The 26,295-nt window shown below is 39.8% G+C and overlaps 1 protein-coding gene across 1 annotated transcript; it reads left to right on the top strand.

Annotated features, from left to right (window-relative positions):
• The first annotated feature begins 23,980 nt into the window (after positions 1–23,980).
• Positions 23,981–25,996, top strand: LOC149217416 (myb-related protein 308-like). The gene is made up of 3 exons (XM_089391363.1): positions 23,981–24,152; positions 24,249–24,378; positions 25,061–25,996. Exons 1-3 carry the CDS (start codon positions 24,014–24,016, stop codon positions 25,593–25,595), a joined length of 804 nt encoding a protein of 267 aa, XP_089247489.1. The 5' UTR covers positions 23,981–24,013; the 3' UTR covers positions 25,596–25,996.
• Positions 25,997–26,295: the final 299 nt, after the last annotated feature.

Genomic DNA, 26,295 nt, shown 5'->3' with positions numbered 1-26,295 from the left:
AAAAGTTCACCTCACTCAAGTGGTAAACCATTAAGTCTACATGATAGTCGGTGACTGGGTTCGGTCTGGGTGAAAAATATGTTTTAACTAAATCAAGTTAGTATAGACACCTCTAAGCCCAAAATACCGACTTAGACCAAACAACACACACTAGAAAATCCCTAAAAGGTAGTCACTTGCAAACCAATCCTAGTACTATGTTTTAAATGGCCTTCCAAGCAACTTCTTACTTGCGGGATCTCAACTCTACAAGCAAAGTGGTCGGGAGGAAGATAAGGAAGAGGGATGGTTGTTGCACACAACCACCACCTATAGGGTATTTTTTCCTTGGAATGATCACTAAGGTACCTTCATCCCACGAGGATGATCTTGGGCTTCTTTGTAGTCAGCCAACAACACAAGATTATCTTCCACGAGTTGGGTAGCATGAAGGAGAACCACTCACACCATGACCTAACCCTAACCCTGACTAAAATGGGTTTATGAAATGCTGTAGTTTTGACCATGGGATGATGGAGGAATTTTCACTCTCTACCGGAGACTAGTAAGTTTTTTTTATGGTATTTGAGCAGTTTACTCACACAACTAGCTACAAAACCCTAGCTTATGCTAATGTTGTTGTACTACCAACAAAAATAAAATATGAGTCTACTAAATTTTATTAGAGCATTAATTTTAAGGGTTGGTGTATCACTCAAGCAAGTAATGATATGAAACAAGATGGTGTGAAAGACCCTTGTTAGTGAAAACCCAAAATGCAACTATATGGAAATGAAAATCTATGTTTTTCTTTCGATGAAATCTATCTAAAGAAGAGATAGAGTCTTTTCACTTTTGAAAGAAAATAAAAACTACCTACAACATACACCTCTTAATGGTCACTAAATGAAATCCCCAAATTTATAAAAATGTAGACCCAAAAAGCAAACCAGGAAACAAGGATACAAAAAGAGGTAAAAAGATCCCCAACCAAGAACACAAAGCACTGAAAAAGTATCAAAACATGGAATTAAAGCCAAACAAACCTTTTCAAGCAATAAAAAAGAGAGGAAAAAAGTGAAAAAATGAAGGCAATGCAAACAAGCTAGGCCTGTAGCACAATGTTTCAAGTAGAGTCAATATTCTACAATGGTTAACAACAAACCCTAGAAGTAGGAAGACCTAGAGAATATTAAGTGGGAGTGATGAAAATGAATCTGGAGTGAAAAACATATAAGACACACCCAAATAAACTTCTCAGGTGAGAACTAGCACAACCATAAGTAAACAATAACACCTCTTACGAATGAAACAAGCCCACAAGACCAAACAATTGCTCAAGTAAAAGTGAAAAAGGAAAAAGAATCCAAATATGATTATGATATTAAAGTCAAGAATAGATCCTATCTGCAATTGAAACAGCTAAATAAATATAAAGAATTGGGTCCAAAGTCAAGGACAATAACCTCAACAAAAAGAACTTCATATCTTCCAGGGACAACCCTAGAGAAATAGGACAAAAATAATCCAATATGAACCAAGTAGTATAGATTCGAATTTGAAGTGTTTGACAGGTTGTAATGGAAGTGGAAAAAAATCCAATTGATTTTGAAGTAACTTAAAGAGAAAAGAGTTGATATTGAAACCAAATTCAAACAAGACCAAATAAGGAAACCAAATCAAGACCAATTCAACCCAAACGCACACGAGTAACTCAGGTCTGTAATAAATGTGGGTTTAGAAAAGATGCTAGAGGTCAAGGTTAAATATAAAAGAAGAGTCATCTAGGATCCCTGAGGAGATATAGGGTTTCAAGCATAATCGTACATATAAAATGCTTAGCAATGTCGCTCCAGCCACATGAATATAATGAATAACCTAGTGGCTCTGAAGGCACAACCATACTGTAACCCATTCTGTGGGTGTGGTCGAGGAAGGAATTCGACTAGATAATCTTCAATTGGCCATAAATTCTTCATCTGGAGTCTATTTTTAGTTATTTTTTTTGGATGAAATTTTGATAAGGATTTCGATGTGGGGTTAATTCTATCAATTTTTGTATGAAAAATTCCATAATTCGATTTTAATTCCCAGATTTGTTATTCTCTCATATAAAAAAAAAAAATTAGATCCAAGATTGGCTTAGACACGAAGAAATCCAAATTATGGGAGATCCAAATGAATCCATAAAACCACCGAGAACTTAATGGAAGACCATAAAAACCAAATCCAAAGTGAAATAGAAGAGATCTCAAAACAAACTTGGAAAACTCCCCAATGGAGTCGCTAGTTCTATTATGGTCATTTTCACACAACCTCAAGGAATTATTGCTCCATAATCTTATAGCCCTGATCAAGCGTACTAGATTAGAAAACAAATGACCAAAATCAATGAAATAGATGAATCCCAAACCATGTGATTAACAACCAATTATGCATGCAACCACTAAACTAGGGTTTGAGCTAGAACCTGAAGCCCTCGCGGACCAATAATGGATCTTGAGTCTAGTGCAGAGTTTCCTTTCTTTAATTAAGAGATCTTGTCCTCAACAACAAATCTAGAGCTTTCACACAAGCACCACCAAACGTGCAGCAAACAAGGACCACTAATAGGCTTCCCGAAATTACCGTCATCTTAACCAAATAAAATAGACATGAAAAATTGATTATAAAATCATATCTATAGGAAAGGGAACATTCACTTTTATTGATCATAAACAAATTGATACAAATATACATTCACAAGTGAGATCCTCTCCTCAAGCTTATAGCATGGTATCATCCTCCCAATGCAATAGATCTCTCACACTATATGAATACTCCCTCTTCCCCCTTTCCTCTTGGTGACATTATATAGGCTTATTCTATCCTCTGGGAAAATGTGTCTAGACACAGGGGCTTGAAAAGTTAGGAAACTTCTACAATAATGGATCCCTAGCTAACTCATACACAAGTGGGTCAAGCTGATCTCCTTGGGAATGACAAACTCTAGAAACCTTTTTAACAGTTATGAGCTTTTTCCCAATTATCTCAATTATGAAATAATTATTATCTCATAATTATAAAATTGTGACAAAATAATTATGAGAAGTAACTCAATCATGTTATTTTTCCCTTTTATCATAGGATAAATCTCACCTACGTAAAAGAAAAGTGAAAGGGGATGCATTCTAGTGAGCAACTAAGGTAAGTTGATATTGGGTTTCTCTCACTATAATGGAGTGGAAAATAGGATTATAACACCCTCCCCTCAACCTATAGGACTTTGAGATGCTTGAATTAATAGGGATAAAAATTGGGAGATAGATACTTAGAACTCTAAGCAAGTCTTGAGGTTTTACAATTTTTTTTGAAATTTGAATTAAAATAACTATTGAAAATTTTCTCCTAAAAGTGATGATACATTGATCATTGGACTTATTAATAAACATTTGACTATGAGCCACTCCCATTCATAGGTAGCAATTGTCATGAATATATAAATTTCACAAGATTTTTTTCCAATGTTGTAGTTTCTTTCAAAATTATAAAATGAGGAAGAATTCCAAATAGTGCTTGTTGTCCAAGTTTGGTTAACCTATTCTACTTTATTTCTTTGGATATATTGTTGAGTTCACCTCTACTTCATTGATTCTTGCCTTGGGCTTCTTACAATCACTCCCTTAGTCTCCAACTAAAGTTATTTACTTCTTTTGATGCTCTACTTGAGAGATTCCCTGCTAGGATTTCTTCTTGAAATTGCTCATTTTAGGATTGGATAGCAATGAGACATTGTCATCTAGCTTTATTTGAGTTTTTGTCCATTTTTTGGAATAATAGGAGAAAACTGGTAAGCTTATATTCTGTGTTGGCTATGTTTATCTATGCTTTGTGGGGTTCCACATCAAAGTAGCATGTAGAATCATTACAAATTTTGAGTTGATCATTTGTAAAAAATGGTCTAGGAGAATTGTTAGAGTGGAAAGGAAAGTCAAAACTCCATTTCCCATTCCTTGGAAATTGGAATTTTGTGTCGAATATTACCCTCCCCTCATTATGTTAATATTCAAGTTGACTTGGGTCACAAATCATTTTAATTGACAAAAATATTAACTATAAAAGAAGAATCTCGATTGGGGATTATGTTGCTCTAAGTATTAAATATTACAAATGATATGTCTCATTGATATGGGGCTTGGGATGAGGCACATTAAAATTGAGCATTTGGGGAAATTCTCAAAATATTTGATAGGGAAAAGCATCATCAGAGAGATGTCAATGTTGTAAGAAACATTAAGAAGATAATGAAATAGAATGATAGATGAGGATGCATAGATTCAAGAAAGGGGGAAGTTCGTTGTATAGGAGTGATAAGTGAAGACTTGGTGGTGCATAACATTGAATAATTAAAGTCAAGCCTTAAATATGCCATTACAATTTTATGTTTTTTATATTGACAAAGACAAATTTTTTTAGTTTCATATACAAAGTTAATTAAGAACATGCATGTTGGGTCCCTATACTACTAGTGATTACCCCATTACTATTGTAGTTGTATCCCTTATTAATATTGTTGTGCCCCTATTGTCCCCATATTGTTATTAATGTGCCCCATAGAATCCCTCTATTGTTATTTTTGTGGCCTTATATTATTATTGTTAGGTCGGCTGGGTTATATTGTGACTCCTTAGACTCCTATATATAGAAAGGAGGTTTTGTCATTTGAATCATCCAAGAATTGCTCATTTATGTAATGTAAAGGAGGTTTCCCCCTCGAAGAGGCTTAATTCTAAGGCGTGGATCTCTCTTTTCTATCTTTTTGTGAGCTGGTTTCATAACATTTGGTATCAGAGCTTTGGATTCTAGGGTTTCGCTACTCCAAACAGACTCCTAAATTACATTCCAAACAGGTGACCTGGGGAAATCGTCATAACTTTCTCTCTGAGCATCGGATTGAAATTTCATAAGAAGGTACAGAAATAGGACGGACTGTAGTTTCTTGTATATCTTTTTCAGATCAAATGGTCGAAACAGTGACTCGTGGCACGTCGTACAAGTTCGCTCTACTGAACTAGTCTATAATCAGGTCATCTTGGGAGATTGTGCATAACTCTTCCTTGGAGAATCGAACTTGGATCAGACTGGTGGCATTGGAAAGAGGACACAGAGGGCTACTACAGGTCACAATTGCAGAACTAGATGATCCGAAATTGCAGAGATATATCAGATTCAATATCAAGCTTCTACAAAGTGAAAAAATGTGTGTAGTTTTTTTTAAATTTTTGCATAAGCTTGGTTTGAAAAATTAGTTTGAATCGGTAATTGATGCCCCGAGGAAAGAAAATGCAAACACCTAGTAAGCAACCTGAAAGCTCTAGCATGACTTATGAAGAAGAGGAAGAAATGCAACATGATATATCAAAATTACGAGACCAAGTGCAACAAGTGTCACTTGCACAAAAAGCAACAGAATCTAAGATGGAGGGTTTAAGGAAAGATGTAGAAGCTAAAATGGATGGTTTAAAGAAAGGTGTAGAAGCTAAGATGGATTGTTTAAAGAAAGGCGTAGAAGCTAAGATGGATGGCATGGAAGCTAAGATGAATGGCATGGATGCTAAAATTGATGGCATGGATGATAAGATGGAAGAATTGAAGATAAATATGAATAAGTTGCTACAAGAAATGGTCACTAATGGTGAAAAGGTAGTAAAGGAAACTCATGATGAGAACAAAGGAAATGTTAATCATGATTCCATAGATTCTAATGTTGGATCGAAGACCCAACATATTCCAAAAATCGATATGAGGAAGTTTGATGGCAAGGATCCCGCAACATGGATATTACAGATGGAGCAATTTTTCGATCTCAATAATGTGCAAAACACACAAAAGGTACGTATTGAAACTTTATATTTGGAACCAAATCAGTTTGTATGGTATCAATGGCTTTGCTCTCGTAAACAAATTATCACTTGGGCAATTTTTACGGAAGAATTGACAGCACATTATGAGGATACAAAGAGCAACACTTTTTTTAGCTAATTGATAAGTCTCAAACAAAAGGGTTCAATAATGGAGCACATTGAGGAGTTCCAAAAATTGAACATAAGGGTAAAAAATATTCCAGAGGAGCATAGGATTGATGTGTTCATAGGGACTTTAAAGGATAATATCCAACATGATGTTCGCCTTTGGGAACTTGATTCATTAGAAAAGGCATTCAGGTTAGCAAGAAAAATGGAAAGAAAAATTATGGCAACCAGGAAGCATACCACTCACAACTATAAATATGGAAGTGTTGTTGCCCCTAGTCTTCCACAACCTATAAGGTTGACACCACAACAATTGGAAGAAAAAAGAGCAAAAGGGCTTTGTTAGAGTTGTGATAGCAAATACACTAAAGGTCATAAGTGTGCTGAGAAGAAATTATTCTACATAGATTGTGAAGAGGAAGAAGAAAAGGAGCAAGAAAGGTCAAAAGAAGAGGATATACTCCAGGAACAAAGCCTAGATAAAGAAGAAATGAATCTGACCATATCTTGTAATGCATTGGTAGGAATTACCACTCCTCAAACCATCAAGATAGAAGGACAAATCAAGAAGAAAAAGGTAGTTGTGTTGATTGATTCAGGAAGTACCCACAATTTTATTCATTGTAAGGTAGCAAAAGAATTGAATTGCTTCTTAAATCCAGCACCAGAGTGTCAAGTGATGGTTGCAAATGGAGGAACAATAAATTTCTCTGGAAAGTGCCATAATATCAAGCTATCCATGGGAGAATATGTATTGACTAGCCCAATGCTTTCCATTCCAATGGGAGGTGCTAATGTTGTACTAGGAGTCCAATGGCTACAATCCTTGGGTACAATAGCTTTTAATTTTCAAGAACTTTTCATGAAATTTTCTGTGGAAGGAAAGGAAGTTGAATTAAGGGGTATTGCAGGGAAACTCAGAAAGATAATAAGCTCTAATGGTATGAAAAATCTTCTAAAAAAGGAACAAAGAGGTGTAATTGCACAATTATGTTCACTAGATGTTTCCACATTGGAATCATTTATTTCTCTAGATCTCCGAAAAGTTTTGGACAATCATTCCAAGGTATTTGAGACTCCCAAAGGTCTCCCACCTATTCGTGATCATGATCATGCTATTCATCTGATTCCAGGAAGTTTTCCTCCAAACATCAGGCCGTACAGATATCCCTATGCCCAAAAGAGTGAAATTGAACGTATGGTTGCAGAAATGCTAGAGGCTGGTATAATTCAACCGAGTCAAAGTTATTTCTCTACTCCAGTAGTATTGGTGCACAAGAAGGATGGATCATGGCACATGTGTCCGGATTATAGGGAGCTCAACAAGCTCACTATTAAAGATAAGTTTCCCATTCCAGTCATTGATGAATTATTGGATGAATTGCATGGATCAATTTACTTCACCAAGTTGGATCTTCATTCAGGATATCATCAAATCAGAATGAAGACTGAATACATTCCGAAAACAACATTTAGAACTCATGAGGGTCATTATGAATTTTTGGTCATGGCTTTTGGCCTTACCAATGCACCTTCAACATTTCAAGGTTTGATGAATTCCATTTTCAAACCATTCGTTAGAAAATTTGTGTTAGTATTTTTTGATGATATACTAATCTATAGCAAGTCTTGGAAGGATCATGTTGAACATGTTGACAGGGTGCTACAATTATTGGAGGAGAAACAATTATATGCAAAAAGATCCAAATGTTTCTTTGGAGTACAAGAGGTGGAATATCTGGGTCATATTGTATCTCATGAAGGAGTTAAGGTAGACCCTAGCAAAATTAAAGCCATTAAGGAATGGAAAATCCCCACATCCATAAAGAATCTGCGAGGATTTCTTGGGTTGACAGGGCATTATCGCAAGTTTTTAAAGAATTATGGGAGAATAGCAACACCTCTAACAACATTATTGAAGAAAGATGCATTTTCATGGACTCCAGAAGCAACAAAGGCCTTCGAGCATCTTAAAGAGGCAATGTGCCAAGCACTGGTCTTAGCTACACCAAACTTCACAAAAACCTTTATTGTGGAATGTGATGCTTTAGGAAATGGAATTGGTGCTGTTTTAATGCAAGATGAAAGACCCATTACTTTCGAAAGTCTTCCAATCAAGGGAAAGTTTTTACACAAAGCTATTTATGAGAAGGAAATTTTGGCAATACTCCATGCACTTAAGAAATGGCGACCCTACCTAATGGGAAGACACTTCAAGGTAAAAATGGATCATGACAGCCTTAAATACCTTTTAGAACAAAGATTATCCTCTGAAGAGCAACAAAAGTGGGTCACAAAGATGTTGGGTTATGACTTTGAAATCATCTACAAAAAAGGGAAGCAAAATGTGGTGGCAGATGCACTCTCAAGAAAGGATGAGGATGTGGAAGCATTGTTGTGCGCCATTTCTATTATCCAACCAAATTGGATAAGCGAAACAAGGGAGGAATGGAAGAATGACGAAGAAGTGTGGGCACTTATTCGAAAGTTACAACAAGACTCCAGTATGTCTGATACATTTAGCTGGAAAAATGATTCGTTATGGTACAAAGATCACTTATACCTTTGTAAGAATTTCCAGCTAAAACAAAATATTCTTATGGAATTGCACACTTCTCCCTTAGGAGGGTGTTAGCACCTAAATTTTCCTTAGGCTGAAGGAAGGCAAAATTCAAGGTAACCACAAACCACGCTCAGTCTGGTAGCTAGCCCTACCAGAACAGGAGAGGGCTCTCTCTGGGTCACACTCAGGAAAATAAACAATAGGGTCTGAGATGACTCAAAAATGAATACTAATTTTAGGCTAGGTAAATAAATATGATGGAGATGTTTGAAGAATAACTAAGTTTTCTAGGATGTGTGGGGCCAAGGAACAACATGAGCAGAGAATTTAACTCAAAGACGCAGGTTGTTTCGTGAGGCAAGACAGGCAGAAAGTCTAGCAATTAGAGTCGAAAAAATGTGAGGTGGAGAGATTGTTTGAGAGTGTGAAAAGGGCATAAATACATGAATCCTTTTCAACAGAAGAAAACATAGAACGTGAAAACTATCCCAAGGCAGAGCAGTGCACTGAATTCTACCTTTTTTACTTAGAAAGCTTTCACTGGAAATGAATGTAAATGAAAATATGAAACATAACGAAATACATATGAAACATAAAGAAGATACATTTGCTAAACTCACGCCACAGGAATCTCATGAACCAGAGCTGCAATCTTTCATTAATTCTCTGTCAAAATGTACAGTGAGTGACTGAGTTTCTCTCCCACAGTTCCCAGAAATGCCAACCAACCATTTGCAAATGGTTTGCATACAATAAATAGACTATGCCATGAGGAAATAGAACGACCAAGAGTTGGGTATTTTTTTGAATCATTACAAAGTGGAAGTGGAAAGCCAACCATTAGTTACAGGTGCAGCATTACAAAAATGACAAATGGCTTGGGTCACTGCTCGCCTTCCTTTGCCACTTGGATAGAAGCCAACCTTTAGTGGAAATACTTTAAATTTTTCCTTAGGTGTCGAAAAAAGTGTAGTGTAGATGAGCGGGCCCACTTGGAGAAAGTCACAAATCGAAATGTCACGAAGCGGAAGTGATTTTGGCCTTTTTCTCTATATGCATCGCGCCCAAATCTATACGCGCCGTGCCACTTTGGAGGCGATTTTGAGGTACCTGCTGGAGTCCAAATTGTGCCCAAGTGTGCTTGTTGGAAAGCCCTACCTGTCTACTTTCCAACCCAAGTGGAATTTCTGAATTTGGTGCTCATTTGCCCCTCCAAAACTTCATTCTCCCAAGACTACTTCCTGTGTGTCAAAATAGGGGCAGAGAGGTCATTTTTTGAGTGTTTTTGACCTCCTGGGGACTCAAAACTTGCCCAAACTTCTTGTCCATGCACCAGCAATCATGATTTTTCATGCTGAATCCAAAAAGGAAAACCATTTGTGATTTGGAGCTCCCAAACAGGGAGAAAAAACCTGTGTTGTGACCAAAAATTTGCCATGTGACCAAAATTGCCCCAAATTTCTTGAAATTTGGGCTAGAGCTTCCTTATCAAGTGTTATGTTGGGCCAAAGAGGCTTCGGACAATATCTGAAGTCGATCGAGCTCCCTTTGCCTCTTTTTCTTCTTGATTGCCTTCCTCAATTTCGCCTTCAAATTTCTTATTTGGGCCTTGCACACTTTGTTTCGTGCCATGTAGTGGAAAACCATGTGTCTCAGCAAGGCATGGTCCTTGTCGGCCTTGTCTAGCAACCTCTCCAAGTGCATGTTATCTCTCTCGAGATTGGCCTCCCGATCCTCATTAATCTCTTGCTCCAATGACGTGAGCTCTGCCACCAAGGGGAACAATGCAAAAAGGGAATGTTAGGAAGGGGAATAATATGATGGGAATAGGGTTTATGGGGGAAACTTTGTTCAAGGATATGTAGGAGGGTTTGGGGATTTTATAGTTGACAAATGTGTGGAGGGATAGGGAATATGGGTTTAGTAATGTTTTAGGGTAGGGAAAATAGGGAAAAATGAGATGGGGGGAAGGGAACAATGGAAAGGAGTGAAAAAATGAGAGGTGAAAGAGGAATCTTGGCATCAACACAACAAGTCTTCAACCCTAGAGCAATAGCTTTGGTGATTTCAAGTGGTAGGGTTTAGGCATCTTTTTTATTGCAATTATAAATGGCCATAACCATCATCCTATCCACAAAATTGGATGAGCAAGCCAAGAGATAGACCCTACCTGGGAATTGGAAGGAATTCCAAAAGATTTAATGCAATTGGGAACAATTTCGGGCCTCTGTGGGTGTGCACCGCGCAACAAACCCAGTGCGCCGTGCTCGGTATATGCGTCACACCCATGTTAACTTTACACTGTGGGGTCGTTCTCTGTGCGCCGCGCTCCCTATGTGTGCCATGCCCCTCTGTGTGTGCGCCGCGCTCCTGAAAATGACTCCAAACTCACTCCAAACGCGTGCTTTGCACTCTCAATCACTTTGCTATGTTTCTCTATGACCTTGGTGTGCACAATGATTTGGTTGCTTGTGGAAACTTGTATATAAAGACCTTGGAGTCATGGGTTTAATTTTTTCTTCTTCAAAACCCACTTTAATAATGTTTCATTTTGACACTTTTCACTGATTTAATGCAACACTGAATTTCACTTTTCCCTTTGCATTTTTAGCTAAAATGATGAAAAAAATTTGGCACTTTTGTAGGGGTCGCACGACATGGCATTTGGCCAAGGAAACCATGACTGCACCTAAAGAAATCAACTGGAGACTTTTTTGAAAATTATCACAAATGACACACTGTTTGACTTTTCTTCAATATAGAGTTTTGAAGAACAGTCGTAATCTGTCAACATGGCGATGAAAATATTTGAATCATAACTTTGTAAGGGCCTCCCTCTAGCCTGCATGGCTTTATTGGACATGTTTGAAGACCAATTTATCTGATCCCTAGACCTAATGACTGAAAATGACTCTCGTCCATTAAAAGAATGAACATTGACTGTCATGGACTTTAGTGAACATTGATGAAAAGACCTAAGCCAGCAGGTACCAGACATGAGGGGAACTGACTAACAAGACATTTTCCGTCAGATTGTGGCATGCCCCTAGCGGAATGCAGCTGAGTGAATGGAGCGAAACACCTAAAAATGAAATGCAGAAAAAGTTTTGATCTTTGACGGAGGACTGACAAGACCGACTCTAACAGAGGGCACTAAGGATTTTTAAAAACTTACCACAGGGTTAAGAAGGAATTTTTTTGGGAGGGCCTTAAATCAGATATTCAAAAGTTTGTGGCGGAATGTTTGGTTTGCCAACAAAATAAAGTTGAAACAGTTAAGACACCGGGTCTATTACAACCTTTATCCATTCCAAGCCAACGTTGGGAGGAGGTTTCAATGGATTTTATCACAGGTTTACCCAAGTCTGAGGGAAAGAGTGTCATCATGGTGGTAGTTGACAGACTTACCAAGTATGCACACTTTTGTGCATTATCACATCCATTTAAAGCCAGTACAGTTTCTACTGCATTTATGGAAACAATTCAAAAGCTACATGGAAACCCAAAGATTATTATAAGTGACAGAGATCCCATTTTCACTGGAATTTTTTGGACAGAATTATTTTCTTGTCATGGTACTCAGTTAGCTCATAGCTCATCTTATCATCCTCAATCTGATGGGAAAACTGAGATAGTAAACAAATGTTTGGAAGGATATCTTCATTGCTTTGTATATGATAAACAGACACAATTGGTCAAATGGTTGCCTCTGGCTGAATGGTGGTATAACACTTCCTTCCATATAGCAACAAAAATGACCCCATTTATGGCACTTTATGGATATCAGCCACCATCCATCACATCATATTTAAGAGAAAATTCTAAGGTTCAAGCAGTGGAACATCACATCGAACATCAACAACATGTCCTCCAACTCTTAAAGGATAACCATGTGTTGGCACAGAATAGAATGAAACAACAGGCAGATCAACATCGCAGCGAAAGAAGTTTTGATGTAGGTGATTTGGTATTCCTACGGCTACAACCATATAAGCAAATGTCCCTCAAGCAAGCTAAGAAGGATAATAAATTATCACCAAAGTATTATGGTCCGTACAAGGTGTTGCAAAAGATTGGTACTATGGCATACAAATTGGAGCTTCCTGCAGCTTCTTGATTGCACCCAGTTTTCCATGTTTCATGTTTAAAGAAGGTTATAGGCGAAAAGCTCCCAGTTCAAACAATATTGCCAGAACCTGACAAGGAAGGAAAAATTATATTGGAACCAGAAGCAGTCACAAAAACAAGAACTCGACAGTTATGAAATCGATCAATTTCGGAGTATCTTATCAAGTGGAAGAACTTATCCGCTGAAGATTCCACATGGGAGGATGAGAATTTTATACTGAAGCATCCAGAACTACTGAAGCGTTGAGGACAACACTTTTTTGAAGGAGAGGGGCATGTTGGGTCCCTATAATACTAGTGATTACCCCATTACTATTGTAGTTGTATCCCTTATTAATATTTTTGTGCCCCTATTGTCCCCATATTGTTATTACTGTGCCCCATAGAATCCCTCTATTGTTATTTTTGTGACTTTATATTATTATTGTTAGGTCGGCTGGGTTATATTGTGACTCCTTAGACTCCTATATATAGAAAGGAGGTTTTGTCATTTGAATCATCCAAGAATTGCTCATTTATGTAATGTAAAGGAGGTTGCCCCCTCGAAGAGGCTGAATTCTAAAGCGTGGATCTCTCTTTTCTATCTTTTTGTGAGCTGGTTTCATAACAATGCATGTTTTTTTTTTTTCTAAGCAACATTACCTACTTTGTATTAATATTTACAGCGGAAAATTACATATGATATGTCTTGCTGCTCATGTGGCTCCATGGCAGCTGTAGCATAGTCCCCCAACCCATTACATTTCTGAGAATCCCACCTGAAGGTACCTAGATAGCTCCCTAAAACCACCAACAAAAAGACAAAAGGCATCTCTGAAAAGCCCACGCAGGGGCAGAGCTTGTCACATAGAACCAGGGCTTGTGGAGGTAGCCCAAGCCAAACAAAACTCCATTCCGTTACGAAAGAGTAACCAAGAAACAACAGAAGATACATATGACCGAGAACCAACATTTAACAGAAAGAAACAAACTAGAACGACTAAAGACAGCAGGAGAGAGAACCGACCACGATCCCACACGCGTCCAGACTTCATGCATGAGAGCCACCTGGGCTTAGTCCTCCTTCTCGTCATCCCCTGGCTCGTCCTCTGGCTTAGCTTCCCGAATCCAAGCCCAACCATGTCCTTCTGGTAGGCCATCCATGAAAGCCGGTAGTGCAGGTTCGCTCTCCCGCAATTCCGCCTCCCTTGAGCTTGAGGCCTCCCCCAAAGGCCTTTTACCTTTGTCCACGAGCCTACATTCTTCCTCCATAGCTTGAGGCAGATTTCCCTCTCGCACCGGGTGAATTCTCTCTTCATTGTTCGAGGGATGCTCCATTGCAGGTGGCCGAGGCAGGCCGTCTTCATTTTCGTCCGGTATTCTGGTAAACAACACAGAAATATGAGCATTGATGCCCAAATTTTCCCTGGGATTGCGCAGTGAGAAGATGACAGAGCCGAATGCAGGTAGAGTTTGCTCGCCATTGCTGGACCCTCCAGCTTCCACAAATTGACTCGCCTGCACCTGAGGTGCTCCTCCTCGTCGGTAACAGTAAACACAGCAGCAATGGTGGTGTAGGTCAGCTGCAGGCCCGCGAGCGGATCTGGCTCTCCCTGAGCCTCGGCCCCGACGGCATGGCATTCGTTCACGCTCCATTCTTCCAAATTCCGCTTCCTCAGACGAAGCTTCCTCCCAATTCGGCTTACTATGACAGACAGATGACTGTAGGCATGAACCAGGGAGGACCAGCAGTCGACCAGCCTCCCCCAATTCCACAATGACTCCAGAAATCTCAGGACGCAGAGCAAGAACACCATCGCTGTGGGCTTCATCTGCTTCCGAATCGACATACTTAACAACCCCTTCATTCCTTCGGAATGTCCCCGCATTGAATGCGGCCATCCTCCTCCGCTGTGGTTCCTGCGCCTTCATTAAGGCTCGAGTGCTGCATTGCTGGTCGATGGGAGGTGGCGGCGAGGAGCCTTAATGCCCTCCGTCCGTCGCGTGTCCTGTCGACCGTGGCAAGTGGCCTTACCAGGTCATGCGAGGTGGCACCCGCATCCGGGACAGCAGCCTCCTCTTGAATTAAGCTTTCACACTCCTGGAGCTGCTGCCTGTTGGAAATGATGTTTGTGTTGCCTGAGATTAGAGGGGTGCTGGTCTCAACCCCTATATTGGCCAGGAGATCTGCAACTTTGTTTCCTTCTCGTCGGGTGTGATTGAAGGAAATAGCCCTTGCATTATCAATCCTGTGCGCGATTTCATTTAATCTTGCCTCAAGTCTCCAGCTGGGTGCAATTTTCCTAGCTTGTGAACCATTATGTATACGGGTTACCATGTTTATGAGTATTTGAGAGTCCCCTTCAACAATTAAGGGTTGGAGATTAAGGTTCCAGGCAATTTGAAGGCCCTGCCAGAGCCCCTCCAACTCTGCTGAATTGTTGGTATCCCATCCAATGCTTCCTAGGTAGATTTGAAGAGGAGAGCCCTCATGGTTTCTGATAATGCCTCCAAACCCTGCAGCCCCTGGGTTGCCTTTGGAGGCTCCATCAAAGTTCAGCTTGTATGAGTTTTCAGGGGGAGCAATCCAGTGACAATCTTTCCTATTGCTGCTGCTGTTGTGGAGGTTGCTTTTTTGAGGATCTTGAGGTATCTGCAGCTGCCAATTCCTTAGAATGTTCTGCTCATTGTCCTCAGTAGGTCTGTCTTCTTTGGTCCAGCTTTGGAGCGCCATTGTTTCTTGAATGTTTCCTTGGATTTTGCCCCATATTACCTCTGGCGTCGATTTTTTGTTCTTGAAGATACGTTGATTTCGTTCCTTCCAAATATTCCAGAGAACTATCCCTGGGATGATACTCCATAGATGATTGAGAAGTGAGCTTTTGTAAGGTTGCTTGGGCCATTGCCTTAAGGAAATAATAATATCGTCCTCCATTATGCTTTGTCGTTGACATCTGAAGCTGACCCTGTTCCAGAGAAGCTTGGCAAAAGGGCAGGTATTCAGTAGATGCTGGAGGGTTTCCTCATCCTTTAGACAATTGTGGCAGATCGAGGGGCCATGGAAGTTCCGCTTTCTGAGATTTTCCCAGGTGAGAATCTTTTTGTGCCCTATCAGCCAGAGGAAGTAGGAGATTTTTGGCCATGGACCAAGTTCCCAAATTCTTTTCCATAGAGGGTCGGGATTAGCTGCGAAGTTGCAAAGAGTTTTATAGGCTTCAGCAGTGGTATAAGTTCCTTTAGGCAGGTATCCCCATCGGAGAATGTCCTCGCCATTGTTCTGTCTTATTCTTCTTTTCCTTAATTCCTTGTCCAGCTCCTGATACATCCTATCCTCATCGCTGTTAAGGATTTGGCTGCTGGTTTTCCATATTCTGAAACCTTCTTCGAGCTCTGGTTGCCAGTAAGATTGGACCTTTTCCTGTTGTTGTTCCTGCCTCGTCGGTATCAATGTGGGGTGGAGAATGTTCGTGAGTTTTGGCATTTGATTCCAGGCGTCCGTCCAAAATCTTGCACTGCAACCATTTCTGATTTCCCAGAAGCTATGCTGTTGTATAATGTGATGGTGTTGCTTTGCTGCATTCCATATCAAAGAGCCTTTTTCAGTGGGAGTGAATCTTATGAGCTCCTCTTGGGGTCTGTTGTCTGCATACTTCGCTGTCCAGATCGTTCCCCAAGGTTTTTCTGGGTTGGTGAGCCACTGCCACCAGATCTTGGCATTCATGATGGCGTTACTGTGTTCAGGGTCTCTTAGCCCAATTCCTCCTTTGTCCCTGGGCATGCAGACTTTTGTCCATCTGACCAAGGCCCATTTTCGATTGGTGGCCGAGCTGCTCCATAAGAAGTTTCTCTGCATGTTCCTGAGACTTTTCAAAACCCATTTTGGTGCAGCCAAGGAAGAGAACAAGTAAAGAGGCATAGCTTGCAGAATCGATTTGATGAGCACCATTCGACTGGCTAGATTAAGCGACCTGTGAGTCCAGAGATTGAGGCGACTTTCAATTTTGTCCAGAAGGGTGCGCCAAGCAGAGTGCTTGATAGCCGAAGCAGTGAGGGGGGCGCCTAAGTACTTGGAGGGAAGAGAGGCAGAGGAGAAGCCTAAAATGCGGGAGACAGCAGACTTGACAGACGGGGGGGTGTGAAAAAAGAAAATTTGCGATTTGGAGCAATTGATAGACATGCCAGACGCCAGAGAGAAGTCTTGGAGGAGACCTTTGAGTCTACGGGCTTCTTGAGCCGAGGGGTAACCAAACAGCATTGTGTCATCAACGAATTGCTGATGGGAGAGGGCAGGGGAGTTGTGCACAGAGATGCCTTTAATTTTCCTCAGGTTAAGAGCTTGCTTGATGTGCCTTCCAAGCCCTTCGGCCATCAAAACGAAAAGAAAGGGAGAAAGGGGATCTCCTTGCCGGATACCCCTGGAGGGATTGAACGAGCGGGAAGGAAAGCCGTTGATCAAAATGGAGAAATGAGTGGAGTTAATCATGTTCAGGATCCATCGAATCCACGAAGGACAAAAACCAAAGGCTTTTAGCATATGATGAATATAGTGCCAGTTCAGTTTGTCAAAAGCTTTTGAAAGATCTAGCTTGAGAAGCATACCTGCTTGCTTAGAGTTCTTGAGAGAATGGATGATTTCGTGAGAGAGCAGGATACCGTCCATTATGTGTCGCCCCTCTACGTAGCCTGATTGCTCCTTAGATATTAGTGCTGGCAAAAGCGGTTTGAGCCGATTAGCTATGACCTTTGAAATTACTTTGTAAATGACATTGCATAATGCAATGGGACGGAATTTGTCTGGAGTGATGGATTCTGCCTCCTTGGGAATGAGGGCTATGAAGGTAGCATTGAGAGAGGGGAGAAGCCATCGTGTTGCTCTGGATTCTTCTACTATCTGCCAGACTTCCTCTTTTAGCATATCCCAGAAGGCATGAAAGAATGTCGTTGTGAACCCATCGGGACCGGGAGCTTTGCCCTCTTTGAGTTGTTTCATGGCATCATCCACTTCCTCTATGCTGATGGGGCGCATTAAGTGTTCATTATGTTCCTCAGTGATAATTTTTGGAATATTGCTGGTAATTTTGTTTATGGCTTGTTGCCTGTCTTCACCCTGCTCTTGATGAACTTCTTGGAAGTGATTGAGGAGCTCGGCTTCAATCCCTTCATGCGTTTCTACCTTGTCTCCTGCTTGATTTTGAATGAAGGGGATGTTATTGGTCATTCTCCGTTGTACTGTTGTTCTATGAAAGAAGTTGGTGTTACGCTCCCCTTCCTTCAACCATCGAACCCTTGACTTTTGCCTCCAATAGATTTCTTCCTGCTTCCCTCTTTCGTCTAATAAGTTGTGAATGTGGCGTTCCTTCTCCAGCGTTTCTTCCGTGTGTCCCTCCGTGATGATCTGCTGATGAAGGTTATCCAGGTCCCGTATGAGCTTTTTCTTCTCCTCGAAGATGTTGCCAAAGGTTTCTTTATTCCATCGTTTCAGATGGCTCTTGAGAAATGTTAATTTCTTTTGAAATTGGTACATTCTTGCTCCTTCTGGGGGGATGAATGAGGTCCAGATGTTCTTGACAAACTCTTTGAAGTTGGGATGAGTGAGCCAAAATCCTTCAAACCTGAAAGGTTTTTTGGTTATGTTGCCGGGTCTTCGCCATTGAAGAGCTATTGGCCAATGGTCTGATCCGGAATGTGCCAGAATGGATGCAGTGAAATCCCCTCCGATGTGAACCGCATTGTCCGAGAGGAGAAAGCGATCCAGCTTGGAGGCGATTTGATGCTTGCCTGCCCTGCGATTGCTCCAAGTGAAGGTACCATTGCAGAACGGCATGTCAATAAGGGAAGCCGAGTTTATGAATTCTTTGAATCGATCAACCTCAGGCTCCAATCTGCTTCTTCCTCCCAGCTTTTCTTCTGATTTTGTGATCATGTTGAAATCCCCTGCAGCAATCCAAAGCGGGAATTTCCTACTGTTGCTGAGGACCTCGATAGTGTCCAAAAGCTCTATCTTGCTGCTAGTGTCTTGCGGGAAGTAGACATTTGACAGATTGCCGTGAATGTTTGTCCCCAAAATGTGAAAGGTGGCCTGAATCAGATGATGCGTCGCTTGAAAGTCAGTAAGGGCGACTGCTTGAGTGTTCCAGGCTATAGCCAAACCTCCTGAGGCTCCACAAGCATCGACCGCTACGGTTCTGCATCCTGGCCAGGCTTTTGAAAAGAAGCTGTCTAACATGGAGCTGTTGCATTTAGTCTCCTGGAGGAAGCAAATTTGGGGCTTTTCCATCTTTACCATATTTTTCAACATCCTGAGTTTTCCAGGGCTGTTAAGCCCTCTTATATTCCAGGATATAAGTTTCATGATTAACTACTGGTAGAGGGCTTGAAATACTTAGTCAATTTGGCGTAGCGGCCGGAATCGACTAAGATTTTCCCAATTTCCATCGTCCTTTGCAAATCTGTCTTTCGTCCTCTTTTTTTTGAGTCTTTGTGTCGCTGAGTACTGTCCCATTGGCTGCCTGGCTGAATTCCTAGTTGGTTTTGGTAAAAGGCGCGAGAGATGACCAGTTCGAGTTTGTCCAGTTGAAACTCGGGGATAGCATCATATGCTTTCCTTCTGCATGCGGCCTCCATTTCTAAGAGATCAAGACCATGCAGGTCGATGCTCTCCGGTTCCTCGTCCATTAACTGCACTTGATTGCTATCTTCATTGTCTGGGTCAAGATTCTGGGAAATGTCATTTTTACCATCCACCTCCATATTATTGGGTATATCATCCGAGCTGTTCTGGTCCTTTTGCAGAATGATGGGGTTAGAGAGGGGGGCGGAGGATTTGGGAGGGGAGAAGGAGGAAAGGGGAGGGGAGGAGGAGGAGGGAAGATCTTGTGCGGCCTCCTTATTTGAGGGGGGATCGACAGAGGATTGACCAAGAATGTCGAAGCTGTTCTTGGTTACTGGGCCATGCGGCTTGCGGGGCTGGGGTTTGGGACCATTAGAGGGCTTTTTGTGCGCACGTTTCCTGCTGGAGACTTTAGTGAAGCCATCCTGAGCTGAGGAGCCTGAGGGATCAGAAGGATTAGAATGAATATTCAGAGGGCAATCCCTGAAAAGATGACCTAGGGCATGACATTTTCTGCATCGGAACGGGACATGCTCGTAGTCGAGAGGCTGGATCCACTCTTCATCCCGATGAGCAAGCTCAACTGACTCAGGGAGAGGCTCATTAAGGCGAATAAAAACACAAATCCGGGCATAGGAGGTATACTTACGAGATAGGGTTTCTTCAGCGACTTTGATGAAATTGCCGATCCCATTGCCGATCCTTTTGAGGAGCTCCTCCCCCCAGTATTCGTCCGGGAGCGAATACAACCTGATCCAAACAGGAGCCCATGATAGGTCTTCTTTGTCCGGGTTAAATTTGGGGATCCAGTCGCGTAAGTATAATCCAGCCGAGTTGAAAAAATAGGGTCCTCCTACTAGGATCCTGTGTTTATCCTCCGGACAGTAGAATATCGCAGTAAAGAAGCCTTTCGGCCCTAATTGTAGCGTTACATCCCCTTTGGGTTTCCATTTAGCAGCTATCCATCCATATAGGGCCCGTTCAGTTGGCCAGAAACCGATGAACTTGCCAATGAGGGCATGGTCCTTCATGAACTGTATTCTATCATCGATCTTGTCTCCAGGCAACTCGATCCTTGGTCTGACCTTAGCCGCCGGTCGGCAGGTGCTAGAGGTGATTTGCGGCTGTTCTCCAGGTATGTCGTTTTCTTCTTGCGATGTGCCATTGTTTTCTTTGCGGTTATTGTCATTGTTGAGGTCTGATTGAGGATTTTTTCCCCTGTTCAGAATTTCTTCGTTCACTGATCCGAAGATTACTTGGTGCTCAGAATTTGACTGCGGTGGGGAGGGCCCCGATGCCCCCCCCTGGGGCTGCTCCATCCTTGGCTCGTATGCGCTTCAGGACGGGGTGCTGCAGTATGCTCAGTGTCTGGGCCAGAGTTTTCTATCCTGTTGTCGGCGCCGTGTGCAGGTGTTCACAGAACCCTAGCAGAGCCCGTGATCGTTCTTCAACCTTTCATAACAATGCATGTTGAAAAATATCACTTATCTTAATAGTAGAGTTATTTTCAATCTAAAATAATGATGTTGATATATTTTTATATAGAAAGAGAAAAAATTCTTATTATATCAAAGTGTGAAAATGAAATATAATAGTTATGTACAATAAATGACAAATCAATCATCATCATAGAAACAATAATCATAATAATGGAGTATTGCGAAGACTATTAGTTGATTAAATGACATATAGATGTTTTTTTTTTGTGAATATAAGTACTTTATATTGCATATAAAAAAAATTGAGTATTACATGATGTTTTTCGCCATGCTCATGATCATACTACTCTCCTTATACAATAGAGAGACTAAACTCAGACTACTCAACTCGCTAATACCAAAACCATTAAGCACTAGACCAGAAACAACATACATCTAGGTAAAATTACTATTCAACAGACTAAAACCATAACCATCAAGCATTGGACCAAAAAGATCATACATGTAGGCAAACTAAACCATCGCAAAATTACACACCAGAAAATACATAAGTTTTCAAAAGTTATTAAGACAAAGAATGGTTTAGAATTCAAAATTAGCTTCAGGTTATACCCCCATCAACAAAGTACACCAACAACAAGTAGCAACAAGAAAAAATATAAACCTCATGCTTTAATAAGACAATTATGCTACTTTCAAAATGATAAGAAATATGTGCTTCAAAGACATAACAATGGCACTCAATTTATGTACCTACAACCATTGAATTGAGGCATAATACCTTGGAACAATGTACCAAAATCGTCCTCCATACAAATTTATAATGCTTAAAAACTAAAGTACATACATTTCTTCCAACATGAAAATGAACACATTAGCACATCGAAAACCAAAGAATACCCATGACCAAAAGAAGTGTACGACCAAATATCGCCAAGGGGGTGTCCACGGTGAACATGTATGAAAATGGAAGGGAAAAATACCTCAGTGCATCAAACTAGTCATTATCTAAAGAAATGAGAGCAAGTGTTTAAACACTATCAATCGAAGGGTCAGTGAGATCCCTAGAGGTTGAATCGCTCGCAAAGAAACTTTCCACCTGCGCCAAATGAGAATCAACATTGTCCAAACATAACCTCTGTTTACGAAGCATGCATTTAATGTCCTCTGACGAAGATAAATATTATAATTGTCCACTTGTTTGTCCTTGAAGATGAGACACAACAAAGTCAGCACTTGTTGATTTGATGCCAAAGAACTCATGAAATGAAGCCTTCTCTTCCTAAATCTACCAGGTGCAGGGAGCCATTTTGCATCCCGCCCTCCCCCCCACCAATTCAGAGTCAGAGTAATAAGGATGATCCCCTTCCTCCTTATTCTCTAACACTAGAATCTCCTTCCTCACCTCCAGAGGAACTACATTAAAAGAAATAGCAACAATATCATAAGCAAAAGAGAGAACCCTTTTATACCCAATGTTGTACCCAATGTTGTTGCCACCACCTCTCTGACTATTGATTCTTTGCCTTGGAGGCATGATCACTACTGCAAATAAACACTCAGTACAATGACTAATGATACCTCTACCTAAAAAGCAAGACGAAGAGCATTACGGAAGACCTTGAATGCCTAAATGGAAAATGATTAAATCATCACCCAAAGACCACTCCACTGGACCAAAGCCTAGAAGATTATCTAGTTCTACACAATTCGGATTCATTAACCAATGAAGAAAAACCCTTGCAAACTTGGTAAGACTCAAACTAGATGGTAAGGAATTATAACAATACATAGACCATGAATCAATAAGCAATGAAATATGGACACCTCGAGCCAACTTCAATTGAGCCAAAGACATAAAATCACAAAGTTCAGACACAACCACTAACAATTCCAAAGACAAATAACAATGAGCCCAAATCACCTCAATTACCCACAACAACTGAGAACTTGTTTCCAATAGCTCCCTAAAGTAAAGCAACTGATAAATTTTGCCTACAGGACCTGACACAAAGGTGCATTGAACTAAAGAACTAATTTTATGCCCTAAAAATAACAAATTAAGTCAAACTTGGTGATAGGGAAACTTAACCTTGCCAACACTAAGTGCAACTTAATACATATGAGAAAAAGAATGAACCAAAAAAAACTTATAAAATGTTAAATATATTAATATAGAGAATAAGATTATGTGCGAGATATATAATATGTTTAATATTGTACAATGATACATTTTTAGTATAAATAAATGAAAATCAACCCAGATAAATATAACTTTAGTTTTAAATACCAAAAACCAATAATATGTGTTGGATTCTAAATCTATTATAGGTGCTGAAAACCAATAATAAGTGTTGGATTCTAGATCTATTATAGTTGTTGACCTTTAAATCTTAATAATATTGTACAATGATACATTTTTAGCATAAATAAATGAAAATCAACCCTGATAAATATAACTTTGGTTTTAAATACCAAAAACTGTTTTGAATACCAAAAGCCAATAATATGTATTGGATTCTAAATCTATTATAGATGCTGAAAACCAATAATAAGTGTTAGATTCTAGATCTATTATAGTTGTTGAACTTTAAATCTTAATAATATTATACAATGATACATTTTTAGTATAAATAAATGAAAATCAACCAAAATAAATATAACTTTGGTTTTAAATACCAAAAACCAATAATATGTGTTGGATTCTAAATCTATTATGGGTGCTGAAAACCAATAATAAGTGTTGGATTCTAGATCTATTATAGTTGTTGAACTTTAAATCTTAATAGGTCTTATATTTACATCCATGTTCGGTTAATATTGAAGGTACAATAACTATTAAGTAGCCATGACTTTATTTTCACAGCAAACTATATTGAGTTGGTAGAGGTCTTAACACCTTTTAAGATAATATCATTATGATTGTCCTTTTGGATGGAGTACAATCAAAATTTCACCATTGACCTGGAAGAAGGTTTGAACTTTAATTCATGGGATACAAATAAAAAATGTTTAGTTTTGTATACGGATTGGAAAATTCCTGCTTGTCCTAGATACATATAGGTGAACATTGATGGCAGAAATGAGGGGTATGCTTCAAAGTCGAAAACCTCTTTCAAAATCAAGTTAAATAATGACATCGCCATCATCTACCTAACCAAAGAAGAGATGTGTTGGTCTCGTCACGAACCAACCAAGTCAAAAACAATCAAATCAAATGGCTAGTTGGTGACCGCTACATTATATGACTATCTTTCCCCTATCCCTTGCATCTGGACTTCCGCTCGTTGCAGTGTTTCTGTCTATGAAGATGAGGAAATATCCGTGTTGTGAGAAGGCTCATACGAAAAAAGGGGCCTGGACCCAACAAGAAGATGCCCGCCTCGTTGCCTACATTCAAGCCCATGGCGAGGGCGGCTGGCGTTACCTCCCCAAGGCCGCAGGTTTCTTTTGGCTGGCCACTGCCTTTTTAATGGAATTAACAGTTTCTTGTAAATTGAAATGATAATTTATAACTTTTCTTCGATTTTCTACTGCAGGACTGCTGCGATGTGGGAAGAGTTGCAGGCTCCGATGGATAAACTACCTGCGTCCAGATCTGAAGCGCGGAAACTTCTCTGAGGAAGAAGACGAGCTTATCATCAAACTCCATTCCCTTGTGGGCAACAAGTATGTAATTTCTTCATCTCACAATTTACATATTGATTATACTTAGTCAGTAATGTATATTCTGGATGGTCCGGAGGGTTTAATGATAACTTTTCCACCCTGTTTCAGTAGCATGACATGATTATGTTGTAATATTTTGAAAAAGGTTCTATGTAAGTTTTTAGGGAGAGGTTTCCTCATATCTAAAAAAAATTTACATATTACTTCATAATATGATCCTTGTAAATTAAAAAGCCACTAACTAATTTCATAGAGTTTGTTACTTCAATTAATTCTTTAATTATCAAGATTAACAACTATAGTAAACCTTGATTTGTCATGGATTTCTAAACTTTAATTTCAATTTTGCATTTTCACAATATTCACATTATAATTTTTTAGTCAACATTTTTAATTATTAAATATGGTTCATCGTCAAAACTTGATGGCTGAAAAAAATAGAACAACAAAACTTCAATATAAATATTCCAGAAAATTTCGAATTATTAAGTATGGTTAATCCTCAAAACTTGATGGCTGAAAAAATAGACCAACAAAACTTCAATATAAATATTCCAGAAATGCAAAATCAAAATTTCTCCTCTCACAGCTCCAATCTCAAAGTTTCAAAGTTTCAATTGTGGCGTGTGTGAAGTTCAACGATGGACCAAATCGATAATAATTAGTCCGTGAAACTGCGCAGATGGTCTCTTATTGCAGCGAGAATGGCCGGGCGGACGGACAATGAGATAAAGAATTACTGGAACACCCACATCAAAAGGAAATTGCTGAGCAGAGGACTCGATCCGCAAACCCATCGCTCCCTGTGTCCGCCCCACAACAGCAACAGTACCCTAAGCTCTCCGTCCGTTCCCGAGCACGAAATTTCGCCGCTGCAGAACCCTAGAACGGCGGACATAGCAGACTTCTTCCAACAGGACCGGTCGGAACGGTCACCGGTCGAAAACGCCGCTTGTAAAGAGGAAGAGCATCCCAATCTGAATCTTGATTTGTGTATCAGCTTACCGTCTAATTCGACCCTCGCTGCAAACAGAGCCATGGATCCAAATTCAAATTCTGGTCTCGGAGTATGGTGCCACACAGGTCCGCAAATAAACTCTGACCCGCGCTGTGAGAACAGATATTGTGAAAGGAATTCATTTACAGAGTCGGATTCTAGCAGCGGGACAATTCATGGAATATTGGATTTGCAATTAAGTGCTCTTGGTGTCCAGTAACGACGATTATGAGGGGAGAGATGATCTTGTTTACTGTTTTGGTTTAATTTTAGTGCTGGTGCTCTGTATATATGTGGCTGAAGACAACGGCCTTGTGAAGAATTCTTTGATGAGGTTGGATATAGGTAAAGAGTTATCGGTGATCAACCTTGATAAGTTAGTGGCAAGGGTTGTGAATCTATGTTGCGTATTCAATTTGATTACCAGTAAGGGTTTAAGTTAGACCACTGTCGAGTAGTGTAGAATGATGCTACACCCAAGGGATCTACAAATTGCATTCATGCTTGCTGCAAAACCCAATGGTAAGATTAATACATGAGATATGGCTGGGATGAGATTAGATAGATATATTGTTCGCTTGATATGTCTGTAAATATTATATAGAAATATTGTTCGTTTGATATGTAATGTAAATGTTAGCAAGCAAAATTGCCCCGAATCAATTTAGTGAGCAACTTAGCCTCACTCTAGTAATGATAGAATCTCATAATCATAATGATAAATATGTTGTTTGGAAAAATATACTCGGTTGATGTTTATTTTAGCTACGCAGAACGTTTATGATTTTTTTATATAAAATAGTTATATTGTTATTATTATTTTTTATAACATAATTAGGTTAATAGGCCTATATATTTTAGAATAAGGTTTTTTAGAATTTTAAGTTAATTACTAATAATTGATAGATATATAGGAAGAT

Source organism: Pinus tabuliformis, chromosome 1_1, assembly GCF_031772625.1.
Source record: "Pinus tabuliformis cultivar Carrire ecotype Pingquan chromosome 1_1, CPIR1, whole genome shotgun sequence".
Lineage (NCBI taxonomy): Eukaryota > Viridiplantae > Streptophyta > Pinopsida > Pinales > Pinaceae > Pinus > Pinus tabuliformis.
The sequence above is the reverse complement of the archived record's forward strand: the minus strand, read 5'-3'. Positions and strand labels throughout refer to the sequence as shown.

Coding starts and splice junctions, on each gene's coding strand:
- LOC149217416 (XM_089391363.1), top strand. CDS start 24,014: ATGAAGATGAGGAAATATCCGTGTTGTGAGAAGGCTCATACGAAAAAA. Junction 24,153..24,248: donor TTACCTCCCCAAGGCCGCAG/GTTTCTTTTGGC, acceptor TTTCTACTGCAG/GACTGCTGCGATGTGGGAAG. Junction 24,379..25,060: donor CATTCCCTTGTGGGCAACAA/GTATGTAATTTC, acceptor GAAACTGCGCAG/ATGGTCTCTTATTGCAGCGA.